Source organism: Microcaecilia unicolor, chromosome 9, assembly GCF_901765095.1.
Source record: "Microcaecilia unicolor chromosome 9, aMicUni1.1, whole genome shotgun sequence".
Taxonomy (NCBI): domain Eukaryota; kingdom Metazoa; phylum Chordata; class Amphibia; order Gymnophiona; family Siphonopidae; genus Microcaecilia; species Microcaecilia unicolor.
This window is the reverse complement of record NC_044039.1, coordinates 43,704,438-43,730,753: the sequence shown is the minus strand read 5'-3', so window position 1 is coordinate 43,730,753 and position 26,316 is coordinate 43,704,438. Positions and strand designations below refer to the sequence as shown.

At 41.7% G+C, this 26,316-nt stretch overlaps 1 protein-coding gene across 1 annotated transcript in view; it reads left to right on the top strand.

Annotated features, from left to right (window-relative positions):
* LOC115477824 (ELKS/Rab6-interacting/CAST family member 1-like) overlaps positions 1 to 26,316 on the top strand; it is a 631,897-nt gene that overhangs the window by 84,116 nt on the left and 521,465 nt on the right. The window contains exon 5 of the mRNA XM_030214916.1: positions 24,317 to 24,452. Within this exon, the coding sequence (XP_030070776.1) occupies positions 24,317 to 24,452 (136 nt within the window). The remainder of the gene's footprint in view (positions 1 to 24,316; positions 24,453 to 26,316) is intronic.

The window sequence follows — 26,316 nt, the reverse complement described above, 5'->3', positions numbered from 1 at the left end:
ACATCCACCAGTCACCCAGCTATCTACATCCCTAATATTGAAATCACCAACTAGAACAGCCGTTCTAACCCTTCCCTCCTGGGCAGAAGCTCCTGGAGACACATCCTTGGTGCGAGAGGATATTGCATCCCCTGGTGGGCTGTTCTTAGCTACAGGATTACTTCCGACTTCACCAGGGTGATGCTGTTCTTTTAGGAGACCTCCTTCCTACAAGGCAGCACAGAACAGCTAGATTGGAGGTGGGGCTTCTCTACAGTGTCCCTGTATGCCTTCTCTGTCTCCCTTTCTGTCTCCCTCAGCTCCTCAAAATCTGTTACTCGAGCCTCAAGAGAACCAACGTGCAAAGAGCTATGAGCTCTTTGCATCAAAAACAAACACATGTATCCTCTCGCCAAGTGGGAGAATATCACACATGTGACACTCAATGCAAAAGACTGGATAGCACCCCTCTTGTTGCTGGATTGCTCTCTGCAGTTAAAACTTCTTAAGGTACTAGGGATATTAGATTAATATAAAGAGCCTTAAGATTATATGGTGTACTGTGTGATTTATTTAGTGTATGCTTCTCAGAAAGTAATTAATTGTAATTAAAATTCTGTAATGAAAACTCCCCTCTTTTTATCCTGTTTAGAATAATTGGCTATAAGTTAACGCTATAAATGAACATCTGTTCTAGGGGTGGGTGGAAGTTGGGGTTGGGGGTGGGAATGGCCTCTAGAAGGCACAGTAGGTCATATCTGTTAATGCTGTGGCAGAAAGTTCAAGTTTTAAAACTATGGGGAAAAAGGATATGGAGACTAGTTATAAAGTTTGCTTTTTATATTTTTATTCTAACTGTCTATCAATAATCTACAATTCCTTAATGTCAGTAACTTAAATTTTATTTTAACTTGGGCACTAAGCCCATCCCCACCCAGAAACCCACTAGCAGTCCAGCATTACACATATTAAAAATTAAAACATTTCTTTTACCTGGGCTTGAGTGTTGTTGAGTTTCTCAAAAGACTGCATTTATGCATACTATGCAGTCAGTGTACACGTTGAGCAGAGCACTGCAGACTGTGCTGGATCCTGTGCCTGGGGGAGTGCTGAGGCCTGATTGGGGCTGAACTGACACCGCATCACAGCTGCTAATGCCGCTGCTGCCATAGTACTTTGTCTGCATTCTGCAGCTGTTCTCACCGGTGCCTGCTGCCATGACCCACCACCCCCACCCCGCTCGCAAGCATGCGGCTCAGTCGGGCCCAGTCTCTTCTAACTGTGCCTGTGTACCAGTGCCAGGCACAGTTGGAAGAGACCGGGCCCAACTGAGCCGCACCAGTGACAGCAGCTTCAGAGTGCAGACAAAGCACTATGGCAGCAGCAGCATTAGCAGTTGTGATATGGTATCAGCGATGAGCTGGTAAACTACCTTCTCAAAGCAGGTCCTCCCGACTCCCACAGACTAACTCCACTACTGACTTCATGGTCCCGGAGTGACATGGAGCCGAGCACTGCAGGAAAACAGATTAGGCAGGTTACAGGTAAGAGCCGCAAACATGCTACAACTCCAGGCTTACGCAGCTGAACTAAAAGGCTGTGCATCCTAACCGGTGCCTAGAAGATTGGCGCCAATTGGTGGACTAGACAAACTGAATGGCCCTGAGCCGAGATTGGGTGTGCCCAAGCCCACCCATAGCTACACCCCTGCATTGCTGACCAATGACCAGTTTTGAAGTATTGGGAGCCCGTGGTGCTGCTGGGCTGTACCGGGCTTTTCCCGGGTCAGTTTGGTGTTGGCTCGGACCAGTTCCCAAAGACTGGAGGCACCAAAAACATGACAGACTCAACCAAGCACTCTGCCGCGTGTGAGCAGGACTGGTGGAAGGCCGGCAAGAAAATGGTCGGTTTTGGGCCTGCCCTGCCAAAGCTCCTGCACATGCATAGTGTTTCACTCATGCATGAATCAAGCGCCCAGGAGCTCTGATAAACTTCGAGTGAAGCGGGGGCCTAAATGGTGCTGTGTGATGAGGTTCCATGAGAGATCGCGAGTAGCCACTGGCATCGTAGAGGGCCTGCCCGAAGGTCATCTGATGGTCTGAGCAGGAAGACCCCCAGGGGAACAAGGTAAGAGGTTTCTGGCCTCAGATTAAATTTATTTACATTTTTGTGGACCATTTTTGGTAATTTTACTTATTGAACTCCAGGAAACCGTTTAAAAACATTATTAATGGGTTTTTTAGTGTTTTTTTCTAAAACATATTTGCTTATGTATTCATTTTGGTACATAAGCATTATCTTCCAAACCAATAGTCAGATCTGTATAAAAGCAAGAAAACAATTTTTCCCAAAAAGTTTATGACTGTAGCTTAAAATTGAAAGCTGACTTTCCTACAGCACTCATGAATCAAACCTAGAATTTAAAAAAAGAAACATTCTGTCTACACCAACCAGATTTACAGGATAGGTATATATATTTAAAAGCTAGAAATCAAAAACATAAAACTTATAGTTCTAACCTAAAATTGTAAATCATTAAAAAAAACAATCTAGCTCAAGATTGAAGAGAATTTCCCATTGAATTTAAAAATGTAACCTGAAAGTTGAACCAGTTTAGAAAGTGCCTGTTTAAACAGTGCATGGGCACACATTTCCTTCACCCCATTCCCCCCCCATTTCTTTCCAGTCACCTCCCATTTGAGCTGGCAGAAGAGAAGTGATGGGGGGAAAGGGTAAAAAAAATGGATACACTCCCACAAATACTGCAGTGAGCATCTGCACAAGGACTCACTCACTGCTGGTGCTTGACTGTGTGCATGGCATACCTGCTTCCATTTGCATATGGACAGACAATCAGACAAGTGGATGAACCCTCAGCATATAAGCTGTCTCACTTGTCATGAAAAGTGCTTACAAATAAAGAAATAAAGAGAGAATATGCTTCGTACAGTGTGTTTTACCTCATCCAACATGAGGGGATTTCCTTCTCATAACTTAATTTTTTTTTTTTTGTTACATTTGTACCCCGCACTTTCCCACTCATAGCAGGCTCAATGCGGCTTACATGGGGCAATGGAGGGTTAAGTGACTTGCCCAGAGTCACAAGGAGCTGCCTGTGCCTGAAGTGGGAATCAAACTCAGTTCCTCAGTTCCCCAGGGCCAAGGTCCACCACCCTAACCACTAGGCCACTCCTCCACTCTCAACAAATATAAAATTAATTTTATTTTGAGGTCAAGAACATTTTCAGGAAATGTTATAACATTATTTCTGAACTAAGAATATGTCCTGGGACAGGGCTGACCCTAGGGGCATGTGGGATTGTAGGTGATTTTGCCTCAGTTGATTCCCCTCACCACCAACCAAGGTATTGAAGGATGGAAGTGGGGTCTGATTTTAAAAAATAGGCAGAGGGTAGACACTATGCCTTCTGGCCATGAAGAGATTACTTTGCACAAAGGCTGTTTCAGCAACTCCTGCACCTGTGTCTCCAAAGAGTGGGGGGACCACAAGGCTACTGTGGCAGTTCAACCCCCCTCCCCCCCCCCAAAAAAAAATCTTTGGTTGTCCCCCTCCAACAAGGTTGGTATACCCAATGATGGTGGTAGAACAAGTGAAATAACTTGTTTCACAATCATAATTTTATTAAATACCTCACTCATGAATTGTTCTGCAGTTCTGTGTTTATCTCTTCAAGCACCACATTTGCACATTTGTTTCAAAGTTTACATTTAGACCAGTGCGTGAGCCAGCAGGCCACCTATGTCCATTGTAGTAATATATGAACTAATTCGTCTTGTCCATTTTTGCTATAATGTATCATTTATATATGGGCTATTACTCATTATGGTAGTATTCAAATTTGGGTCTACTGACATTTTAAAATTTAGTTCTATGCAATGGAATGACTGGTTAATTTGATTCACTTTTCACGATGATGATTAATAATTTAAAAATAAATATTAATATGCATTTGACTGTAGTTTGGTGCAGCACGTAGTGGTTCTCAAAATGAAACATCAGTTATTTGTAAATGGTGAAAATTTATAGGAAGGTGGAAAATGTGTTGAAAATGTTAATGGTCCTGTAGTTAAGAGAGTAGCAAACCTATAACCATCTCTAGGGCGGTTTAATGTGCATTTTAAGATAACTTGCAGTGTCAAATGCCTCATTTGAAGAAGCTTGTTCAGCTGGCTCAAGGAGGCAGTGTCATTTAAGCTGCTCCTGGTCCATCACGGTATCTTCTTTGTGAAGTTAACATGCATCATTTAGCATAAATGGTTTATTTAAACAGTACATTTTCTAAATAGCATTTAATTCTTTCACAATAAAAGCACTATCAAGGCTTGAACTCGGTTTGTGATTTAGAATGTTTCTGATATGACTGGATATTTTCTTTAAGGCAGAGGAAACAAAGCTTTGGAGTTTACGTGATTTTTTTCTAGACCATTGGGAGTTGAGTTAACTGTAAATGTGTGCGATATTTCATCACAAAAATACTTTCCAAACCTCCTCCAATTTAATTCATAATAAAGATTTAATTGCATTTCAGAAGAGATGGCCCCATAGAATAGGCCTGATTTGTTTATAGCTCCCTTGAGATTAGAATACTGGAGTACCATTATCCTCTCATAAGGCAATTTGCTTGCATGCCAGATTTTGAAGGAGAAGCAACAGCACGCTGGGGAGTTTCTTCAAGCACCTTTAGGGCCAAGTACAACTAACTCGTTGTGTAGCAGGGGAAGAAATACATAGGAGGCCTAATCATGAGTTTTGTAAATATCATTTTTGGCTTTGTATCTGCTTATGTGCTGAACAAAGGCACAAAAGAAAATAAAATATATATTTTTGGAATTTTTACTGCCACTGTTCAGACTATCATAACGTTAACCATCATTTATAGTCACCTTTATTTTATCCTGTGTTTATCCATATCAACTACCAAACCTGAGCCTAGTGTTACAGCACATTATGATGATGAAGATTATCATACAACTGATTTGAAAGTTACTTCAGCTACTGCACTTTGACTAGCTAGTATGTGTCATTAAAGTAATGCTTAGGTCATTCTCAGGCTTATTTTCGAAAGAGAAAGGCGCCCATCTTTCGACACAAATCGCAAGATGGGCATCCTCACAGGGTCGCTCAAATTGGCATAATTGAAAGCCGATTTTGGGCGTTCTCAACTGCTTTCCATTGCGGGGACAACCAAAGGTCATGGGGGCATGTCGGAAGCATAGCGAAGGCGAGACTGGAGTGTGCTTAACACATGGGCATCCTCGACCCATAATGGAAAAAAGAAGGGTGTCCCTGACGAACACGTGGACGACTTTACCTGGTCCTTCTTTTCTTACGACCAAGCCACAAAAATGTGCCCTAAATGACCAGATGACCACTGGAGTGAATCAGGGATGACCTCCCCTTACTCCTCCAGTGGTCACTAACCCTCTCCCACCCTAAAAAAAAAAAAATTTAAAAACATTTTTTCCAGCCTCTATGCCAGCCTCAAATATCATACCCAGCTCCATGACAGCAGTATGAAGGTCCCTGGAGCAGTTTTAATGGGTGCAGTGCACTTCAGGCAGACAGACCCAGGCCCATCCCCCCCCTACTTTTTACACTTGAGGTGGTAAATGTGAGCCCTTCAAAACCCACCAGAAACCCACTGTATCCACATGTAGGTGCCCCCCTTCACCCATAAGGGCTATGGTAGTGGTGTACAGTTGTGGGGAGTGGGTGTTGAGGGGCTCAGCACCCAAGGTAAGGGAGCTATGCACCTGGGAGCAGTTTCTGAAGTCCACTGCAGTGCCCCTAGGGTGCTTGGTTGGTGTCTTGGCATGTGAGGGGGACCAGTGCACTACGAATGCTGGCTCCTCCCACGACCAAATGGCTTGGATTTGGTCGTTTCTGAGATGGGCGTCTTCGGTTTCCATTATTGCCAAAAATCGGGACAACCATCTCTAAGGTTAACCTAAATTTTGCGATTTGGGCGTCCCCGACCATATTATCGAAACGAAAGATGGACGCCCATCTAGTTTCGATAATAAGGGTTTCCCTGCCCCTTCGCCGGGACGTCCTGCGAGGATGTCCTCAGGAAAACTTGGGCGCCCCTTTTGATTATGCCCCTCTTTGTCCTTGACTAGTTTAAAAGCACATCTACTTTGAAGTAGAATTTGCAACAAAATTTCATATATCGTTTATCGTTTATTTATCGTTTATTTACTATACCGTTACTTCTTACATAGCAAATCAGAACAGTTTACATCTTTAAAATATAAATGACATATAATAATATCTTTAAAATACAAATAAAAAATACAACAATGTTCTATCATAAAAGAAATCCATTTATGATAGGACAGCTCTAACACAAGTTCCATACCAGAGAAAGCAAACCAATTACATATCACATTCAAAGAATGCTGCTACCTTAACATAATATATTCCCTGTTCAAATGGCAGCAGAGAATACCTATCATTAGATCATCAATTGAAAAGGATAATGCTTTGGGAACCATCTTTCTCCTTTTTGTCAATAAGCAGGACTGAGTCAGACACACACTTGGGTGATGACATCCAATGGCACCGGATGGAATCACTCAGTGCAGTGGCGTTCTCAGTCCTTTAGTTTTTGTAATCTACTCTGGCTAACAAATTTAACAACAAATCTCTCCTATATTGAAATAGTTTTTGGTCTCTGTGTTTTCTGTGATTCTTAATTTTTATCATATGCTTAAAAAAAAGTTTGGGGGTCAATATTCAGTTGGCTGCTACCAGCAGTATCCCCAGATATTCAATTGCTGGGCCATGTCTGGGCAGCAGCATTGAATATCTGATTATACATGGCTAGATAACACTTATCTGGTTTAAGGGGGTCTTTTACTAAGGTGTGCTTATCATTTTTAGCTCGTGCTAGAAAAAATCAGCTGGTGCTAAACACTGAGATGCTAGGGTGTCTCGGCATTTAGCGGCAGCGCACCTTAGTAAATGACCCCCTAAGTGTGATAGTCAGAATTTAATCAGATAAGTTAAAATGGATAAAGATAGCACAGTGTTTTATGCGGTCCTATTTATCTGGTTAAGTACTGAATACTGTTAGATATGTTGGATCCGAACACTAGAAAGTTAAGGAAATTATTACCTTGATAACAGCACCAGGATAACAGGAGTGGAGGAGTGGCCTAGTTCTTAGAGCACCAGTCTTGACATCCAGAGGTGGCTGGTTCCAATCCTGCTGCTGCTCCTCCTTGTGATCTTGGGCATGTCATTTAACCCTCCATTGCCTCAAGTACAAAATTAAGTTGTGAGCCCTCCACGGTCAGCGAAATACCCAGTGTACCTGAATGTAACTCACCTTGCGCTACTACTGAAAAAAGTGTGAGCAAAATCCAAATAAGTAATCCCTTTATTTTATGATTATAATTCTGGCACTACTTAAAAATACATTACACCCAAGGAATTTTCTCTGTTGTCTATGGTATGTTAGGGTGATGGAGCTTAGCAATTTAAAGGTTGGGGTTTAGAAGATGAATTGCAGGTTTATTGATAAAGACGGAATTTAAAAAAGCAAATTTTATTAAGTAGTCTCCATACCCTTTCCCCTATAGTTTTAAAACCTGAACTTTCTGCTACAGTCTACAGCATTAACAGATAGCCTCTAGAAGGCAAAGCAGGGCCTAGTTCAGTCATCATTAAAAAGAAAAAAAAGAGAGAGAGAGAGAGAGAGAGAGAGAGAGGGAGAAGCAGCTTTGTTAACTAGTTTGCATAGTGTACAACCATTTTCCCCTAGTTTTGAACTGAAACTTTCTTCTAGAGGTAGAAACAACTGTAACAGCCAAGAGCATTAAAAAGGATTGTAGCAGGAGAGGTAGCAGTGCTACTAACCTGAATTAGGTGTTAATTAAGGTGTGAGGAAGGTAGAATAGCTGTAAAGCTACTAGGGCAACCTGATTACTGTGTTAACTTCAAAGGGTCTATTTGAAGCAGTCCCCTTAGAATCAAACTATATAGAGGAACGGTCCTATGTAATGTTCTTTCTGAGAAGCTCTGAGAGAAGAGGACACTGCTCTGGGTAAATGAACATTCTTTTGCTCTGTGCTCTTGTGATTTAAAGATTGGGTTTTAAAAGAGGAATTGTAGGTTTATTGATAAATACAATTAGAATTTTAAAATGCAAACTTTATTAACTAGTCTCCAGTACCATTTCCCCATAGTTTTAAAACTTAAGCTTTCTGCCACAGCCTGCAGCATTAACAGATAACCTCTAGAAGACACAGCAGGGCCTAGTTCAGTCTTCATTCCCACCCCAACTCCCACCCACCCCTAGCACATCTCTTCATTTATAGTGTTAACTTATAGTCAATTATTCTAATTAAGGTAACAAGAGAGAGTTTTAATTACACTTAATTACTTTCTGAGAAGCAAACACTAAATAAATCACAAAGTATATTATATAATCTTAAGGCTGTTTATATTAGTCTAATGCCCCTAGTATTAAGCTGTTTTATTTAAGCAACTCAATGATACTGAGATGCAGACAGCAGTCCAGCAGTAAGAGGGGTGCTATCTAATCCATTGCATTGAGTGTCACATGTATGATATTCTCCCAGATGACAAGGGGATATATGTGTGTGCTTGATGCAGAGAGCTCCTAGCTCTAAGAGAACAAATCTGTTCCCTTGAGGCTAGAGTAGCAGACTTGGATTTGGTGAGGTAGAAAGAGAAGCACATAGAGGGGGCCTATAGGAGCATTGTAGAGAAGTCCCACCTCCAGTCTGGCAGCCCTTGTGCTACCTTGGAAGAGGGAGGTCTCCTAAAATGAGAGCATCACCCTGGTGAAGTTGGAAGTAATCCTATAGCCAGGATCAGTCCACCAGGAAATGCAATATCCTCTCGTGCCGAGGAAGCATCCAGGAGCTTCTGCCGAGCAGGGAAGTGTTTGGACCGCTGTTGTAGTTGGTGATTCAATTATTATGCATGTAGATTGCGTTTGAGGCAAAAACACAAAGTAAAATTTTTTTTAGGTATATTAAAAGCAAGAAGCTGGCAAAAGAATCAGTTGGACCGCTAGATGACCGAGGGGTGAAAGTGGCGATCAGGGAAGACAAAGCCATAGCGGAGAGATTACATGAATTCTCTGCTTTGGTCTTCACCGAGGAAGATTTGGGAGAGATACCAGTGACAGAAATGATATTCAAAGCTGACGAGTCGGAGAAACTGAATGAAATCTCTATAAACCTAGAGGATGTAATGGAACTATATGACAAATTGAAGAGCAGCAAATCTCCTGGACCGGATGGTATTCATTCAAGAGTACTGATAGAATTGAAAAATGAACTGGCGGAAGTATTGTTAGTAATATGTAATTTATCCTTAAAATCGAGCATGGTACCGGAAGATTGGAGGGTGGCCAATGTAATGCTGATATTTAAAAAAGGTTCCATAGGGGATCCGGGAAATTATAGACCGGTGAGTCTGACGTCGGTGCTGGGCAAAATGGTAGAGATTATTATAAAGAACAAAATTACAGAGCATTTTCCAAAGCATGGATTAATGAGACAAAGCCAACAGGGATTTAGTGAAGGAAAATCTTGCCTCACCAATCTGTTACGTTTTTTGAAGGGGTGAACAAACGTGGATAAAAGTGAGCCGGTTGATATTGTGTATCTGCATTTTCAAAAGGCGTTTGACAAAGTACCTCATGAAAGACTCCAGAGGAAATTGGAGTCATGGGATAGGAGATAGTATCCTATTATGGATTAAAAACTGGATAAAGGATAGAAAACAGAGAGTAGGGTTAAATGGTCAGTATTCTCAATGGAGAAGGGTAAATAGTGGGGTTCGTAGATCGGAATAACTAGTGAGGTAATTAAATTTGCTGACGACACAAAGTTTTTCAAAGTTGTTAAATCGCGGGAGGATTGTGAAAAATTACAAGAGGACCTTCCAAGACTGGGAGACTGGGCATCTAAATGGCAGATGACGTTTAATGTGAGCAAGTGGAAAGTGATGCATGTGGGAAAGAGGAACCCGAATTTATAGCTACGTCATGCAAGGTTCCATGTTAGGAGTCACAGACCAAGAAAGGGATCTAGGTGTTGTCATTGATGATACGTTGAAACCTTCTGCTCAGTGTGCTGCTGCAGCTAAGAAAGCAAATAGAATGTTAGGTATTATTTGGAAAGGAATGAAAAACAAAAATGAGGACGTTATAATGCCTTTTTATCGGTCCATGGTGCGACCGCATCTTGAATATTGTGTTCAATTCTGGTCGCAACATCTCAAAAAAGATATAGTGGAATTAGAAAAGGTACAGAGAAGGGCAACAAAAATTATAAAAGGCTTGGGAGACTTTCCTGTGAGGAAAGGCTGAAGCATCTGGAACTCTTCAGCTTGGAGAAAATACGGCTGAGGGGAGATATGATAGAGGTCTATAAAATAATGAGTGGAGTGGAACGGGTAGATGTAAATGGTTTGTTTACTCTTTCCAAAAATACTAGTACTAGGGGGCATGCGATGAAGCTACAAAGAAGTAAATTTAATACGAATCGGAGAAAATTTCTTTTCTTCAACGTGTAATTAAACTCTGGAATTCATTGCCAGAGAGTGTGGTAAAGGCGATTAGCTTAGCGGGGTTTTAAAAAGGTCTGGACGGCTTCCTAAAGGAAAAGTCCATAGACCATTGTTAATTTGACGGGGAAAATCTACTGCTATTTCTGGGATAAGCAGCATAAAATGTATTGAACTTTTTCAGGATTTTGCCAGGTATTTGTGACCTGGGTTGGCCACTGTTGGAAACAGGATGCTGGGCTTGATGTATCTTTGGTCTGTCCCAGTGTGGCAATATTTATGTACTTATAAGCTATATTTGAGAAAGCATCAATCTAGTCAGTCACTATTGACCTGCAGAATGCAATAAAAATAGTATACTTCACAACTAACCATGGCAAAGAAAATTTTCTCACTGACTTAATTTAAATCTTCAACAAACTCAGGTAAAAACAATTGTTTACCATTTTTTCCTCGATTGACCACACCTGATCATTCCAGTGCCACCTCTGTAAACCAGACAGACGAGGATGAAGAGCAGATACTGACTCCAGCTCCCTAGCTCAATATTTCTTGTTTAAGATAGCCTCCTTGCAGTCTTCTTTTATCCAAGTTGATGAGGATACTCTTCCCAGGTCAATCAACCCTTTCTGGATAACCTTCAATATGCCCTCACTTTCCTTTCTTAAAAACCCTGTCTTCTATAAATACGTCCACTTACTCTCTCGATCTCATCCCACTAACCTAATTAAAAGTCCCTGCACTTGAACTTCTCCCACTGGCCCACCAAATTGTGACACACAGGCTCATTTTCAAAGCACGTAGACTTACAAAGTTACATGTGTAACTTTGTAAGTCTGTGGGCTTTGAAATAACCACCAAAGTCTGTCTTCAGGAGTAATTACCACATTTTGGAAATCTGCGATTGTTCGATCAGTTCTGAAAAAAGCCGCGCTTGACTCTAGCTCTCAAGCTAGTTGTCATCCTATTTCAAATTTGCTGTTACTGTTGAAAGTGACAGAAAAAATAATTTTCTCTCAACTTCTTTCTCACTCTGCGTCAGTATCTTCTCTTCATCCCCATCAGTCTGGTTTTAGAAATGGCCACTTGAATCAATGTCCACCCGTATTTCTTGTTGATTCATTTAATATTTTAAATAGGGGTTTTGTTTTCTCATTTATTTGCTTCTTGTTTTAGAAATTGCCACAGCAGTGAGAATTTTTATCTCCCTCCTCATTGAAATTCATAGTAAACTGGACAATGGTCTCGTTTTCACACTTTCACTTGATTTATCAGCAGCTTTTGATTTAGTCCACCATTCACTTCTGCATGCACTTTATTTTTTTTTATTTAAGATTTTAATATCATTACAAGGAAATCAGAAAAGAAATAAAACACCAGTAGAGAGAAATTCTTCTGAAAACAATCAATCTCTAGCCCACATCACGGGAATATCTACACCTATCAATACTAAAGACAAATGAACAAAGATATAACGTCACAGGCATAGCATTATTACCATATCTAAATGAACTAAATACTCAAAACTGCAGCTTATATCAACAAAATCACACACTTTCATCCATTGGTATAGGGGGCCAAGTGTTAAACTGGTTACCTTTTTTACATAACCATTCATTCAAAGTCTCATTATCAATGTCCTCTCTCCTTTCTGCCTGCCTACAAACGTGTACCATAGGGATCAATCCTTTCTCCAATTCTGTGTAACATTTTCCTCAGTCCCTTATTGACTCTGATCCTGTCATTTGACATTGGAGCGTATTATTATGCTGATGATAGTACTAGTTCATTACACAGGTGACCATGCTATTAATTTAACACTTTTTCAGTTTTGTTACAAAACTGTGACCATTTGGCTGAAGGAGAACCATCTTGTACTTAATTCAAATAAAACCACCATGGTTCACTGATTATACCTTTTGGACTCTGTGATCCCTGCGGTGGAATCCTTTTGTTACCTAGGAGTTATTTTTGATTCTCATTCACTTTCTCACAATAAATTTGAACTGGCCTTAAATCAGGTTTCCTTGTGCTTTGCTTTGATGTCCCCATGCATACCTCCTACCCACCCCCACCCTGCTAAACTGTCAATGAAATGCTTGGATGTTTCACTTATATATACTATCAGCTACCACATTTGCTTATTTCCGATCTGATGAAGAAGGGCAACCTTCGAAAGCTAATCAAGAAATGTATTAAGTTATGTCCAATAAAAAAGGTATCATCTTATTTTCTTTTCCATGTTTTATTTTGTTTGATTTCTATTGATAACCTTGTTCTTTGCAAAATAAGGTCAAAGTTTTTCTAGATTTTTTTTGAAGAATTACATACTTGTCAGTTCTAGACTTGACCATTGTAGAGCTATATATGCTGACCTCAGTCCAATCTCAAAAGACTGCAGTCCCTCAAAAACATTGCCATCTGTTTTCTCTACAGAGCTACAAGATATGAGTGTCACCCCCTTATTTCTGTAGTTATATTGGCTACCTGTGAAACACAGGGTCAGATTTGAGATTGAAGGCGGTATATACTGGTATCCCTAGTTACCTATCATCCCTTACGATACCGTACGTCCCTATGTGTTCCCTGGCCTCTCTTCATTTTGGTTTCAACTATGGTGGAGGAGTAGCCTAATGGTTAGTGCAGCAGGCTTTGATCCTGGTAACCTGAGTTCGATTTCCACTGCAGCTCCTTGTGACCTTGGGCAAGTCACTTAACCCTCCATTGCCCCCGGTACAAAAAAACAAAAACAAAACAACTTAGATTATGAGCGCTCTAGGGACAGAGAAAGTACCTGCATATATTGTATACAGTGCTGCATATGTCTAGTAGTGCTATGGAAATTATTAGTAGCAATAATAGTATAAGTCTTTCAAAACATTGTTAAAAGCCAATTATTTTTGCTTGGCATTTGGTGAGCCATTGGAGGTTTAGGTGGATGGCCTAGATATCTGTTGACTGAGTGATTGTAACTAATTTTCTGGCTTGAGTGTGTTTTCAGGTTGTTTCCAGCTTTTTCTGTTACATTCATTGCCTTGACTTGCCTTGCAAAAAAGGCAGTATTGAAAGTATACAATACCTGTAACCATACAGAGGGAAACAAGAGAGTGATACTGTTCCCCCCTCCCCCCATCTTTATATTACTTTTCTTTGTAACCTTTGTATTATAGCCTTTAGAGGCCACATGCATCAGTCTGTTATGCAAGTTATCCTTCAATCTGGACAATACGTGTTAAGTGTTGTTGGATGGCTGGAACTCCCTACTTTTTATGGTTGTGATCTGCTACTTTTTCAACACGCTGAACCCCTACCAGCCCAAGGAATACTTTAGACATGCTTAACTACATTTCACACTGGATACTGCCCAGTCATCAGAGTTTGTGTACATAAGATACCAGTGGAGAAATGTTTTCCATCCCTTCTGTTCTTTGAGAGTAATTAAAAAACTTGTATGACCTACTTGTTTGATGGGAAAAGTGAAAAATGATAGGATAGAAAGGGCATAAGTCTAAAACCTAAATATAATTACCTTTTTAAAAGCTGAGGAATAAGATTAACCATTGGTTCAAACATGTAGTCTTTGATTTGTGTCCATGTACCACAAGGCAATCTAATGTCTCTAATTTAGTTCATCACCCTATACCACCACTGTCACCTTCTTTCTCTCTTACTGCTGCCAGTACAGTTTAGAACTGTTCACAGATATAAGTGGAAAGAAATAGCTTTTGTGCTGTTGGGAGGGGGGGGGGGGGACATTTTCCTCCTGATATTCAGCTGGTGGCAGGCAGCGCTGACCCCAGATACTCAGTGCCGGGCCGTTTCCTGTAACTGCCATTTAATATCCAGGTTTTTTTTGGCCAGCTCTAATATATAACCGGCTATAACTTAACTGGCTATGTGAATATTCAGTGCTGGCTGGTTAAGTTAATAGCAGGCAAAGATAGGACTGCTATTTATGCAGTCCAATTTGCCTGCCAAACTTAGCCAGCCAGAACTTGAATATTCAGCAGAGATAACTGGCTATCTCGCGCTGAATATTAGCACTTAACTGGTTAAGAACTATTTAACTGGCCTGGAGCCATTCCTGGCCGGATAAATACCGCTGAATATTGGGCCCTTTGTCTAACTTAAAACCAAGGGGAAGAGGGGCAACACAACCCATTTAGTAAACATGTTTGTATAGATTCTGAGGTTTGTATGGGAAAAAATGGATAGTCATAGAATAATAGATGTTTCTGAATATATTCTTGTTTTAATATTGTTTGCATATGATACAGAATTTCTGGCCCGCCTGAAACACATGTACAGCTCAGTAGCATTATTTAGGTTAGAAGGCTATAAATAACAAATACATCTCTAGGGTTGCTTGTTAAGCTGAAACCTAAATTATTTTCACTGAATTGGTAATGAGATTCTCAGAGGACAAGCAGGCTGCATTATTCTCACAACTAGGAGACATCCCCTCACAAAAATCCCTGTGCAGACGCTATCCAGCATTCCTATTTTTTTAAGAAGCCCTTGGTGGGGCCTGCATTTCCACGTTCCTGAGTCGCATGGGACCCACAGTTTCACTTTCTCAGCAGAGCTGAGAAGATGTGTCTTCCTTCATGGCAGCAAGCAAAAATTCTTTTTTTTTTTTTTCAAGTTATTTTTTACTTTCTTGCTCAGAAGGAATGGATCCTCAGGAGCTTAGTCGAGATCAGGTGGGAGGCGGGGCTGATGGTTGGGAGGCAGGGATAGTGCTGGACAGACTTATACGGTTTGTGCCAGAGCCGGTGGTGGGAGATGGGCCTGGTGGTTGAGAGGCGGGGATAGTGCTGGACAGACTTATACGGTCTGTGCCAGAGCCGGTGGTGGGAGGCGGGGATAGTGCTGGGCAGACTTATACGGTCTGTGCCAGAGCCGGTGGTGGGAGGCGGGGCTGGTGGTTGGGAGGCGGGGATAGTGCTGGACAGACTTATACGGTCTGTGCCAGAGCCGGTGGTGGGAGGCAGGGATAGTGCTGGGCAGACTTATACGGTCTGTGCCAGAGCCGGTGGTGGGAGGCAGGGATAGTGCTGGGCAGACTTATACGGTCTGTGCCAGAGCCGGTGGTGGGAGGCGGGGATAGTGCTGGACAGACTTATACGGTCTGTGCCAGAGCCAGTGGTTGGGAGGTGGGGCTGATGGTTGGGAGGCGGGAATAGTGCTGGGCAGACTTATACGGTCTGTGCCCTGAAGAGCACAGGTACAAATCAAAATAGGGTATACACAAAAAGTAGCACATATGAGTTATCTTGTTGGGCAGACTGGATGGACCGTGCAGGTCTTTTTCTGCCGTCATCTACTATGTTACTTTCTTGCTCTTCAGTTGCGTGAGTAGCACAGGATTTCTTTTTGATACATTTTCTCCTTCCTTTTTCCTTAGTTTTAAGTCCTTTTATTTTTGTTTCAAGAGAGTTTCTCTCAAATTTGTTCATAATTGAGCTGGTTGATTTCCCGCAATTTTCCCTATTATATCCCACAAACCTGCCATTGGGTTTAAAAGGTGCACAGAATGTTAATAGGACCATGACTGTTTCTGGCCCACATGTTGTGTGCCTATTATGTCTTTTGGCCATTGGCATAATAAGACTTTTGATCTCTATTTGCTCAAATGTAGAAGAGAACTCAGAATGCTCGAGAGATCATGTGTGTGAGAGGATTTTCAAGTATATTACATAAGTACATAAGTATTGCTATACGGGGAAAGACCAAAAGTCCATCAAGCCCAGCGTCCTATTTCCAACAGTTGCCAATCCAGGTCACAAATACCTGGCAAGATCCCAAAAAAGTACAAAACATTTTATACTGCTTATCCCAGAAATAGTGGATTTTTCCCAAGTCCATTTGATAATGGTCTATGGACTTTTCCTTTGGGAAGCCGTCCAAACCTTATTTTTAAATCCGCTAAGCCTTTACCACATTCTCTGGCAACAAATTCCAGAGTTTAATTACACGTTGAGGGAAGAAACATTTTCTCCGATTCGTTTTAAATTTACTACATTGTAGCTTCATCGCATTCCCCCTAGTCCTAGTATTTTTGGAAAGCGAAAAAAATTCGCTTCACATCTACCTGTTCAACTCTACTCATTATTTTATAGACCTCTATCATATCTCAACTCGGCCGCCTTTTCTCCAAGATGAAGAGCCCTAGCCGCTTTAGCCTTTCCTCATAGGGAAGTCGCCCCATCCCCTTTATTTTCGTCGCCCTTCTCCGCACCTTTTCTAATTCCACTATATCTTTTTTGAGATGCGGCGACCAGAATTGAACACAATATTTGAGGTGCGGTCGCACCATGGAGGGATACAAAGGCATTATAACATCCTCATTTTTGTTTTCCATTCCTTTCCTAATAATACCTAACATTCAATTTGCTTTCTTAGCTGCAGCAGCACAGTGAGCAGAAAGTTTCAACGTATCATCAACGACGACACCTAGATCCCTTTCTTGGTCTGTGACTGCTAACGTGGAACCTTGCATGACGTAGCTATAATTCGGGTTCCTCTTTCCCACATGCATCACTTTGCACTTGCTCACATTAAACGTCATCTGCCATTTAGATGCCCAGTCTCCCAGTCTCATAAGGTCCTCTTGTAATTTTTCACAATCTTCCTGCGATTTAACGACTTTGAATAACTTTGTGTCATCAGCAAATTTAATTACTCCCATCTCTAGATCATTTATAAATATGTTAAAAAGCAGCGGTCTCAGCATAGACTGCTGGGGAACCCCATTAACTACCCTTCTCTATTGAGAATACTGACCATGGAGTGGCCTAGTGGTTAGGGTGGTGGACTTTGGTCCTGAGGAACTGAGGAACTGAGTTCGATTCCCGGCACAGGCAGCTCCTTGTGACTCTGGGCAAGTCACTTAACCCTCCATTGCCCCATGTAAGCCGCATTGAGCCTGCCATGAGTGGGAAAGCGCGGGGTATAAATGTAACAAAAATAAAAATAAATAAATACTCTGTTTTCTAGCTTTTAACCATTTTTTAATCCACAATAGGATACTACCTCCTATCCCATGACTCCCCAATTTCCTCTGGAGTCTTTCATGAGGTACTCATGAGGCACCTAACCACTATTCAAGATATCTAAACTGCACCAACTTGACATTTCCCCCTTTAGATTGTAAGCTCCTTTGAGCAGGGACTGTCCTTTTTGTTAAATTGTACAGCGCTGCGTAACCCTAGTAGCGCTCTAGAAATGTTAAGTAGTAGTAGTACTTTGTCAAAGAAAATCCACCAATTCGATCCACCCTATCACTACGATATAATTTGTACCCCAGTATGACAGTGTCCCACTGGTTATCCTCCTTCCACCAGGTCTCAGAGATGCCTATTATATCTAATTTTTCAATTAGTGCAATATATTCTATCTCTCCCATCTTATTTCTTAGGCTCCTGGCATTCGCATATAGGCATTTCAAAGTATGTTTGTTTGTTCCTATTTACATCATGCTTAGTACTTGATAGTATGAATTTGCAATCTTTTGTCTGATTTTTTTTTTTTATATTTATGAACACCTGATCTACGGTCACTTTTTCTCGAAAGGCTTTATGGAATCAAATAGCAAGAAAGATACAATAATTCTCCAGAAGAATGCAGATGTCTGATATTTTAAAATCAGAATTAAGGTCATTAGTTTCCATGGCTTCTGGTAACACATAGTCTCCCCCCTGCCTCAATGTTGAGTTCCGGTAGTGCCCTTCTGGGCTCAGCATCCTTAGAACCGACACTGAGGATGTGCGTGGATTATGCATTGCTCTTGGCACCAAAGTACTCCAATTCTGGCCACCATAAGAAGATAAAGCATCAGCATTGATCCTCCTTGAAGCACAGTGCCAGAAGCTCCAGGGTACTGGAGTCACCGGTACATGCGATGTGTCTGTGCTGAGAGGACCACTCCCCCTCTGTTGAAGCAGTGCCAGGACCCTGCTTCCAAGTCAACACTGACATCTTTGTAGGCTGTCTCCACACCAGCACTGGCCCTGTCTTTCCCAATGCCCGCTCTAGAGGAGCGGTTCCGGGCCATGCTGCAAGAGGAGCTGTGGCATATTCTGCGGGAGTGCAGTACCAAGGCATCGAGGGTACTTGCTCTGCCTATGGTACCACTTCAGCCCATCTTGAAGGCCCACGTCTTGCCTGTTGGATGTTTGTCGATACCGGCGCCTCATCGGGCATCAGGGCTGGTACCTACCGATGCACTGTATCTTTCAAGGGCATTGGGGAAAGACGCTACCCCGGAGAGCACCTGTGTCTCACTGCTCTCACCCTGAGCCTGAATGTCCATCCAGTTGGCCAAGGCAGGCACAGACTCAGACCTCCCATGAGGAATAATTTGCAGAGTCTGAGATGAACCGCTCCTTGGGTATCTGAGGATGAGCCAGAGCACTTCTTTGAGGAGAGGCCCTTAGGCCTACCCTTAGATTCCTCCCACTGCTGAAGAGATGTCCCCCAGAGGAGCTCTTTGTTGATTTTGTGAGGGAAATGGCAGAGGCTATTCCTTTTATATTGAAGATAGAGGATAAGCCCAGGGCTGAGATGCTGGCTGTCCTTGTGATAGTTACCTGTTCTCAGCATCCTGAAGGATGCACAGATAAAGAATTGTGAAACTCCTCTCTCTGTAGGTGGTACCTAAGAAGGCGGACTCAATGTATACAGTCCAGATGGATCCCAGATTAAAAATCCGCAGTTGTGCTATCACTCTATGGTGTTCGAATCTACTCTCAGGAGAGCCAGAAGTGTGAGGATCCATACCTCGGCTCCCCTAGGCAGGGATGCTCTTACTCCAGAGTCTTTTATGAGGAAGGTTTTCAGGGTTCGATGCTCATACTTGAAGTCCTGGTGGGCAGTGGGCTAGAGATTGTGGATACACTCCCACTGGAGCAGGCTGCATGCTTTCACCAGGTAGCCAATAAGCAGAAAAAGTGCAGAAAACACATAGCGTGGGCCACTTTTTTGATGTAGTGTCCAGACTCTCTGCTGTAGTATTGACATGTGCAGACTCTCATGGCTGTGTGTTTCAGATCTTGAGCCAGCAGTTCAGGAAAAGCTGGCAGACATCCCATGCCAAGGCAATAAGCATTTTGGGGATAAGGTTGAGGTAGCAGTGAAGAAAGCAAATAGAATGTTAGGTATTATTAGGAAAGGAATGGAAAACAAAAATGAGGACGTTATAATGCCTTTATATCACTCCATGGTGCGACCGCACCTCGAATATTGTGTTCAATTCTGGTCACCGCATCTCAAAAAAGATATAGTGGAATTAGAAAAGGTGCAGAGAAGGGCTACGAAAATGATAAAGGGGATGGGACGACTTCCCTATGAGGAAAGGCTAAAGCGACTAGGGCTCTTCAGCTTGGAAAAATGATGGTTGAGTGGAGTGGAAGGGGTAGACATGAAGCGCTTGTTTACTGTTTCCAAAATTACTAGGATTAAGGGGCACGTAATGAAGTTACAAAGTGATAAATTTAAAACAAATCAGAGAAAATATTTCTTCACTCAACATGTAATTAAACTCTGGAATTCATTGCCAGAGAATGTGGTAAAAGCAGTTAGCTTAGCGGGGTTTAAAATAAAAGTTTGGATAGCTTCCTAAAAGAAAAGTCCATAAGCTATTGTTAAGATAGACTTGGGGAAAATCCACTGCGTATTTCTAGGATAAGCAGCATAAAATATATTGTACTGTTTTCGGATCTTGCCAGGTACTTGTCACCTAAATTGGCCACTGTTGAAAACAGGATACTGGGCTTGATGGATCTTTGGTCTGTCCCAGTATGGCAACACTTATGTACTTATGCATTTATGACCCAGCAAGCTCCCAGTCTAAACAGGGAATGAGCTTTTGACTGGCTCCTGCAGAGCATAGCCAGCGTGAAAATACCTGTCTTAGACAGCCTACTGGTGGGCAGGAGGCTGAATTTTTTCCAAGAATGGTGGCCCCTTGTAATTTGACTGGTGGGTTCCTCAAATAGTCTAGGAGGGTTACATACTCAATTGGTATTTATCTCCTCCAAATTGCCCACCAAGAGCAACAAAATTCAGCTCTCGGCACCAGGATGTGCTGACAGAGGAACTCTCCTCCCTTTTGCAGTCCACGTGGTGAAACTTATTTCACCAGGGAAGGAATTCTAAGTACTTCCTTTTATCCCCTCAAAACAGGGGGATTTCATCCCATCCTAGACCTAAGGGACTTGAACAGATACCTGAATGATTTCCCTAGGCACCCTTCCCATGATTCAGAAAAACAATTGGCTCTCTGGACTTAAAGTATGCTTGTACCCATATCCAGATACATCCTAGTAACAGGAGGTATCTCAGATTTCAAGCAGGGAAACACCACTGCCAATATCACATTCTGCCATTTGGCCTCGTGTCTGCCCCCAGAGTATTCATTAGATGCCTTGCTGTAGTTGTAGCATTGCTATGCAGATGGGGGTTCATGCGTTAGCCTACTTGCATGATTGGCTGGCCAAGAGCACATCCAGAGAAGGTGCTCACAAATCAATGCAGAAGACTGTTTGTTTGGGTTCTGGAGCCACGAGGATTTGTTTTCAACTACACCATGTCCCATCTGCTCCCAATGCAGCAATTGGAGTACATTGGAGTCCCACTAGACATAGTTTAAGCTTGAACCTACCTGCCTCAGGTATGGATGGATGCCCTCGCTGCCATCACCTTTCAGGTTCAGACAGCCAGCAGGTCATAGATCAGCAGATGTTGAGATTGATGAGCCACTTGACATCCACAGTGTATGTCACTCCCATGGGTTGCCTCAACTTCGTGGCTCCCAGTAGACTCTTGCTTCCCAGTGGGGTGAATTCAATTCAGTTCAGATCAATTCTTGTATACCGCTAATATCCCCTTTCCAGGGTTCAGTGTAGTTTACATTCTAGGTGAGACAAAAGCAAATAGTGTTAGTGTGAGGTATGAGAAACATTAGAAACCATTGGTGTAATGCATGAGACTAAATACATTAAGGAAAGGATAATGGATGATATTAGGAGGTAGAAGTCATGCTGGATTGTTATGAAGCAGTCTTTGGGAAGAGAGAGGTTTTTAGCCTCTTCCTGAATTTGAGGTAGCTATTTTCTATTCTGATGGGAATAGGTAGAAAGTTCCATATTTTGACTCCAAGATCAAAGGTGATCATGATTATACTGGAGTTGACCCAGTCACTCCTGGTAGATGCCGCAGAAAATTCTAACCACAGATGTATCCAGCCTCAGGTGGGGGAACCCATGAAGATGGGCTTTATATCCAGAGTATCAGGTCCACTCAGGAGATTGAACTTCAGGTCAACCCCCTGGACTTCCAGGCAATCTGGAACATGCTAAATACTTTCAGAGATCAGCTGTTGAACCAAAGTGTGCTATTCCAGACAGACAATCAGATTGCAGTGTGCTATGTCAACAAGCAGGGGGGTTATGGGATCCTACCCCATATGCTAGAAAGTGGTCGGATTGTGGAACTGGGCTTCCAGCCACAGTATTGTACTTGGAGCCACACACGTGGCTGGGAAAGACAACTATCTAGCAAAAAGACTTATCAGGATAATGCACTGGGGTTGGCCTCAATGTCTTCTGAGAGTGGGGCACCCCTTCAGTGGATCTTTTGCCATACTCTCAACAACAATGTCCCTTAGTACTGCTCCAGACTCATGTTCCACAACATGCTAACATCAGATGCCTTGCTTCTTAATTGAGGGGAGGGTTTTCTGTATCCTCAAATACCTCTCATAGGGAAATCTCTGCTGAAACTCAGTTAGTATCAGGGAGCCGTGATCCTAGTTGTGTCATCCAGAGTGAGAGGTTTCTTCTGCATATCAAGCACTAGTCCCTTGCTCTCATGGATTGGATGTTGAGAGCATATAATTTGCCTCCATTCAACTGCCTGAGGGTGGCTCCAGGATCCAGTTGGCTTCCAGGAAAGAGTCCACTAAGAATGGTTATACTTTGGAGGAGGTTTGCTGTCTGGTGTGAGGGCAAGGCCCTAGATCATCTCTTGCCCTACACAAAATCTGTTTCAGTACCGTCTATGTTGACAGTACTTCAATCAAAATAGAATAAATAGAGATTACAAATGATAACCAACATGAAACAAAACAAGAAACCTCTATAAACAACCAGCAAGCCACTCACTGGTATATATTAGATGGAGGAAAAGGATTAGTGCTTACCATTGCCATGTAGAGGGTAAAGTCATCTCTCTACAGCCTCTAGTTCGATTTATTCAAGGTTTGCTTCTGAGAGAGTCCCCTATCAAATCTCCAACTGTGTCATGGACCTCACCCAACTGTGTCATGGACCTCACCTAGCTGATGAAAGCTCCTTTTGAACCACTTGACTCCTGTCAAGATTTGAACTCCCCACCCCAGAAGGATAAGACAAATGTTCTAACCCCTCCACCATCTCCTTGGAAGGTCTTGTATTTGGTGGCGGTCACTTTATTTCATAGAGTGAGCTGCAGACCCTAGTAACTGATCCATCTTACACAAGGTTTCTTCATAACAGTGTAGTCCTCTGCACTCATCCCAAGTTCCCTCCTAAGATAGTTTGAGTTCTATCTTAACCAATTATTCTGCCAACATTTTTCCCCAGAACTCATTCCTATCCTGGTGAAAGCGCACTGCACAACTTGGAATACAAGCAAACTTTAGCCTTTGACCCAAAGAGAATGGGGCCAGCCATTGGTAGCAGACTGCATCTCTTTCACTTATGCCCAGGCTGAGTTGAGTCTGGAGGGTCATGTCATGACTCACAATGTCAGAGCCATAGCTGCATTAGTAGCCCACTTTCAGTTAGCTTCCATTGAAGAGATTTGCAGAGCTGCAACGTGGTCTTCAGTCCACATATTCACATCTCATTACTGCCTTGAACAGAATAGCCAGTGCTGTCAAACAGTTCTGCAGAATTTGTTTGGGGTCTAATACTCAACTCCACCTTTCTAGGCCCATTCGTTTCTGTTCCAGGCTGCACCTTCACAACAGGACTGTTTTAGTTGTTAGAGTTAGTGGTACTGATTGGCCTGACCATTGCAAGTCCCCATTGACCATCATTGTTCGTTTTCAGTGAGCCACGTATATAGAGATTGCCTGTTGTGAGAATACTATGGCCTGCTTGTCCTCAAAGAATGCAAAGTTATTCACCTATAGCAGGTTTTATCTGAGGACAGCAGGCCAAGTATTCTCACATACCCTCCCACCTTCCCTAGGAGTTGTACTCTGTATGCTTTTGAAACAAACTGTGGGTCCAACGCGAACTCGGGAACGCACTCGCTCATGTGTGGTGCAGACCTACCGAAGGCTTCTTAGAGAAGAATATTGGGTAGCGCTGCACTGAGTCACCATCTGGGGACATTATTCAGTTGTGAGAATACTTGGCCTGCTATCCTTAGAGAACATCTGCTACAGGTGAGTAACTTTGCTTTTTGGTTGGAATTCATAATCACAAGGGCTTCAAAATGCCATGATGGAGTTTTATAAGAATTTACTTTCAAACAAAAATATCAGTTCCTGTTTTGGAATAATAGTAGCTCCAAGGGACTGAGGATGATGGAGAGTCCAGCAAAGTTAAAAATTCTGACAGGAGGTTTGAGCTTTTAATGTGGAGAAAATAAACATGTATAGTAAAAGTACCTTTTGAAGGACTTCTAAACTTCATGGCCTTCCTTCATGCAGCTAGTGTTAAAGGAGAAAAGGCATCATAAATGCCAGACTACAGTTTTGCAATTTTTTACCCCATGTAGACAAAACAAAGACCAGAATAAGAAGGTAGCCAATCTAAAGCACAAGGAGCAAGTGGAGAAAAAGAAGAACGCTCAGCTGCTGGAAGAGGCCAGGCGCAGAGAGGACAACCTCAATGACAGTTCACAACAACTTCAGGTAGGAAAAAGTATTTAAACAATGGGTGATTGATCAGGGGTTTTCTTGCTACTGTCATTAATCCTGCTTTACACTAATTTTAAGCTACTGCATATTTAAGTTCCATTTCACTTATACTAGTGCTTCTCAACCCTCTCCTGGTGACATATCCTGCTAGTCCAGTTTTCAGGGTTATCATAATGAATATGCATGAAAGAGATTTGCATATAATAGATCTGCATATAATAGAACTCTGCTATAAGCAAATTTATCTCACACATATTCATTGTGATAGACCCTGAAAACTCAACTAGCAGAGTGTCCATTAGGAGAGGGTTGAGATGCACACATTTATACCATTAGGGTCAAGATCAGAGTGAGTGAAGGCAGTGCAGAGAATGTAAGGATATAAGGTTATTTATAGATCATTCTTAATTGTAGATATGAATGGTTGAATTCATTGTCTCTACACTGTAGTCCTGTAGTTTCTCTATAAGGGGACATATTCCAACAGACTTCAAAAATCCCATTGAGTTGGCAGAAAATTTGATTACTAGGCATCTAGGTCTGAGTTTTTAACTTGAGTATTGCCTTTTGTATTGCTATACTAGCTTGACATCAAAGGTGGTTTTTTTCAGTATTTAATATTCCTTCCATTCGTGACATGAGGGAGACTTTCACAGTAGAAGTAGTTGACTTCTACTTTTTGGTTGTTGATCATACTATGTCAAACTATTCTAGGAACACCCTTGGGTAATTCTTAATTTGTAAATCACATTGAACCCTTCTTAAAGGGAAATTGTGATAAAACAATCTTGACATTGACATCTTCTCACCACAATTAATTCATTACAGGATTAATGGGGTAAGGAACTCTGGCTTCATAGCCCAATAATGGGATTATTAAAAGCCTCACAATAAATTCACTATCAGCACTCTAAAACCCCCCACTTTTTTAACCATTGAAACCATATTCATGCAATCAATTACTTGCAAAAATCACAGCAACTAATTATATTTTCAGTCAAAGTGTTTCTTTAAACATTTCAATATCATGTGCAAATCTCTTAGGCAAACTTATCTTTATCAGGGCTCAATATGCTCTATGGAGCCATCCGTTTCACAGATGCCGGCTTCTTCAGGAGCCTGTCTACCAAAATTATTTACTAATGTATGTCACCCTCAAGTGCCACACAAACCTTTTCCCATATTGGACCTTTATGAGAAAGGTTTGGTGTGGCATTTGAGGGTGACATACATTAGTAAATGGGGCTGAGAATAGGAAGAGCCATGGGTCGCCTCTACACATTAGCTCCAGTGGAGAAAGATAAATTGCAGCTTCCCAGAGTGGATAAAGTAAATAAAATATTAGGAATTATTTGGAAAGAAAGCAGAGCAGACTATAATAATGTCTTTGTATTGGTGCATGTTGTGACTGCACCTCGAGTGAATGCTAGTTGCATAGCTGAGTTTAAATAAAGGTCTGGACAGGTTTCTGGGGAGTAAATCCATAAACAATTATCCAGACAGACTTGGGTGTGACCTCTTTCAGGCTAACCACTGTTGGAGAATAGATGCTAGACTTTCCTTCAAAGTGCTTTGATTGATATTTAAGATCTTTAATGGTTTAGCACCTGAATATATGCTGCACCTTTTGACATTTTTGGACCATAATAGATTTGTATGTTCACATTTTAATGGAATGTTCTGCTGGTTGAAATAAGAAGTATTTCTTATTTACAGTTTCATTGTCATGTTAAAGCTTTTCTGGTTAAATGATTTTTTAAAAGTATGATTTGATGATAATTTTGCTTTGATTATATTATGATCTTGTATTGTAGTCTTATTTTGAACCTGTATTTTAATTGTAATTCTGGTGTTCATT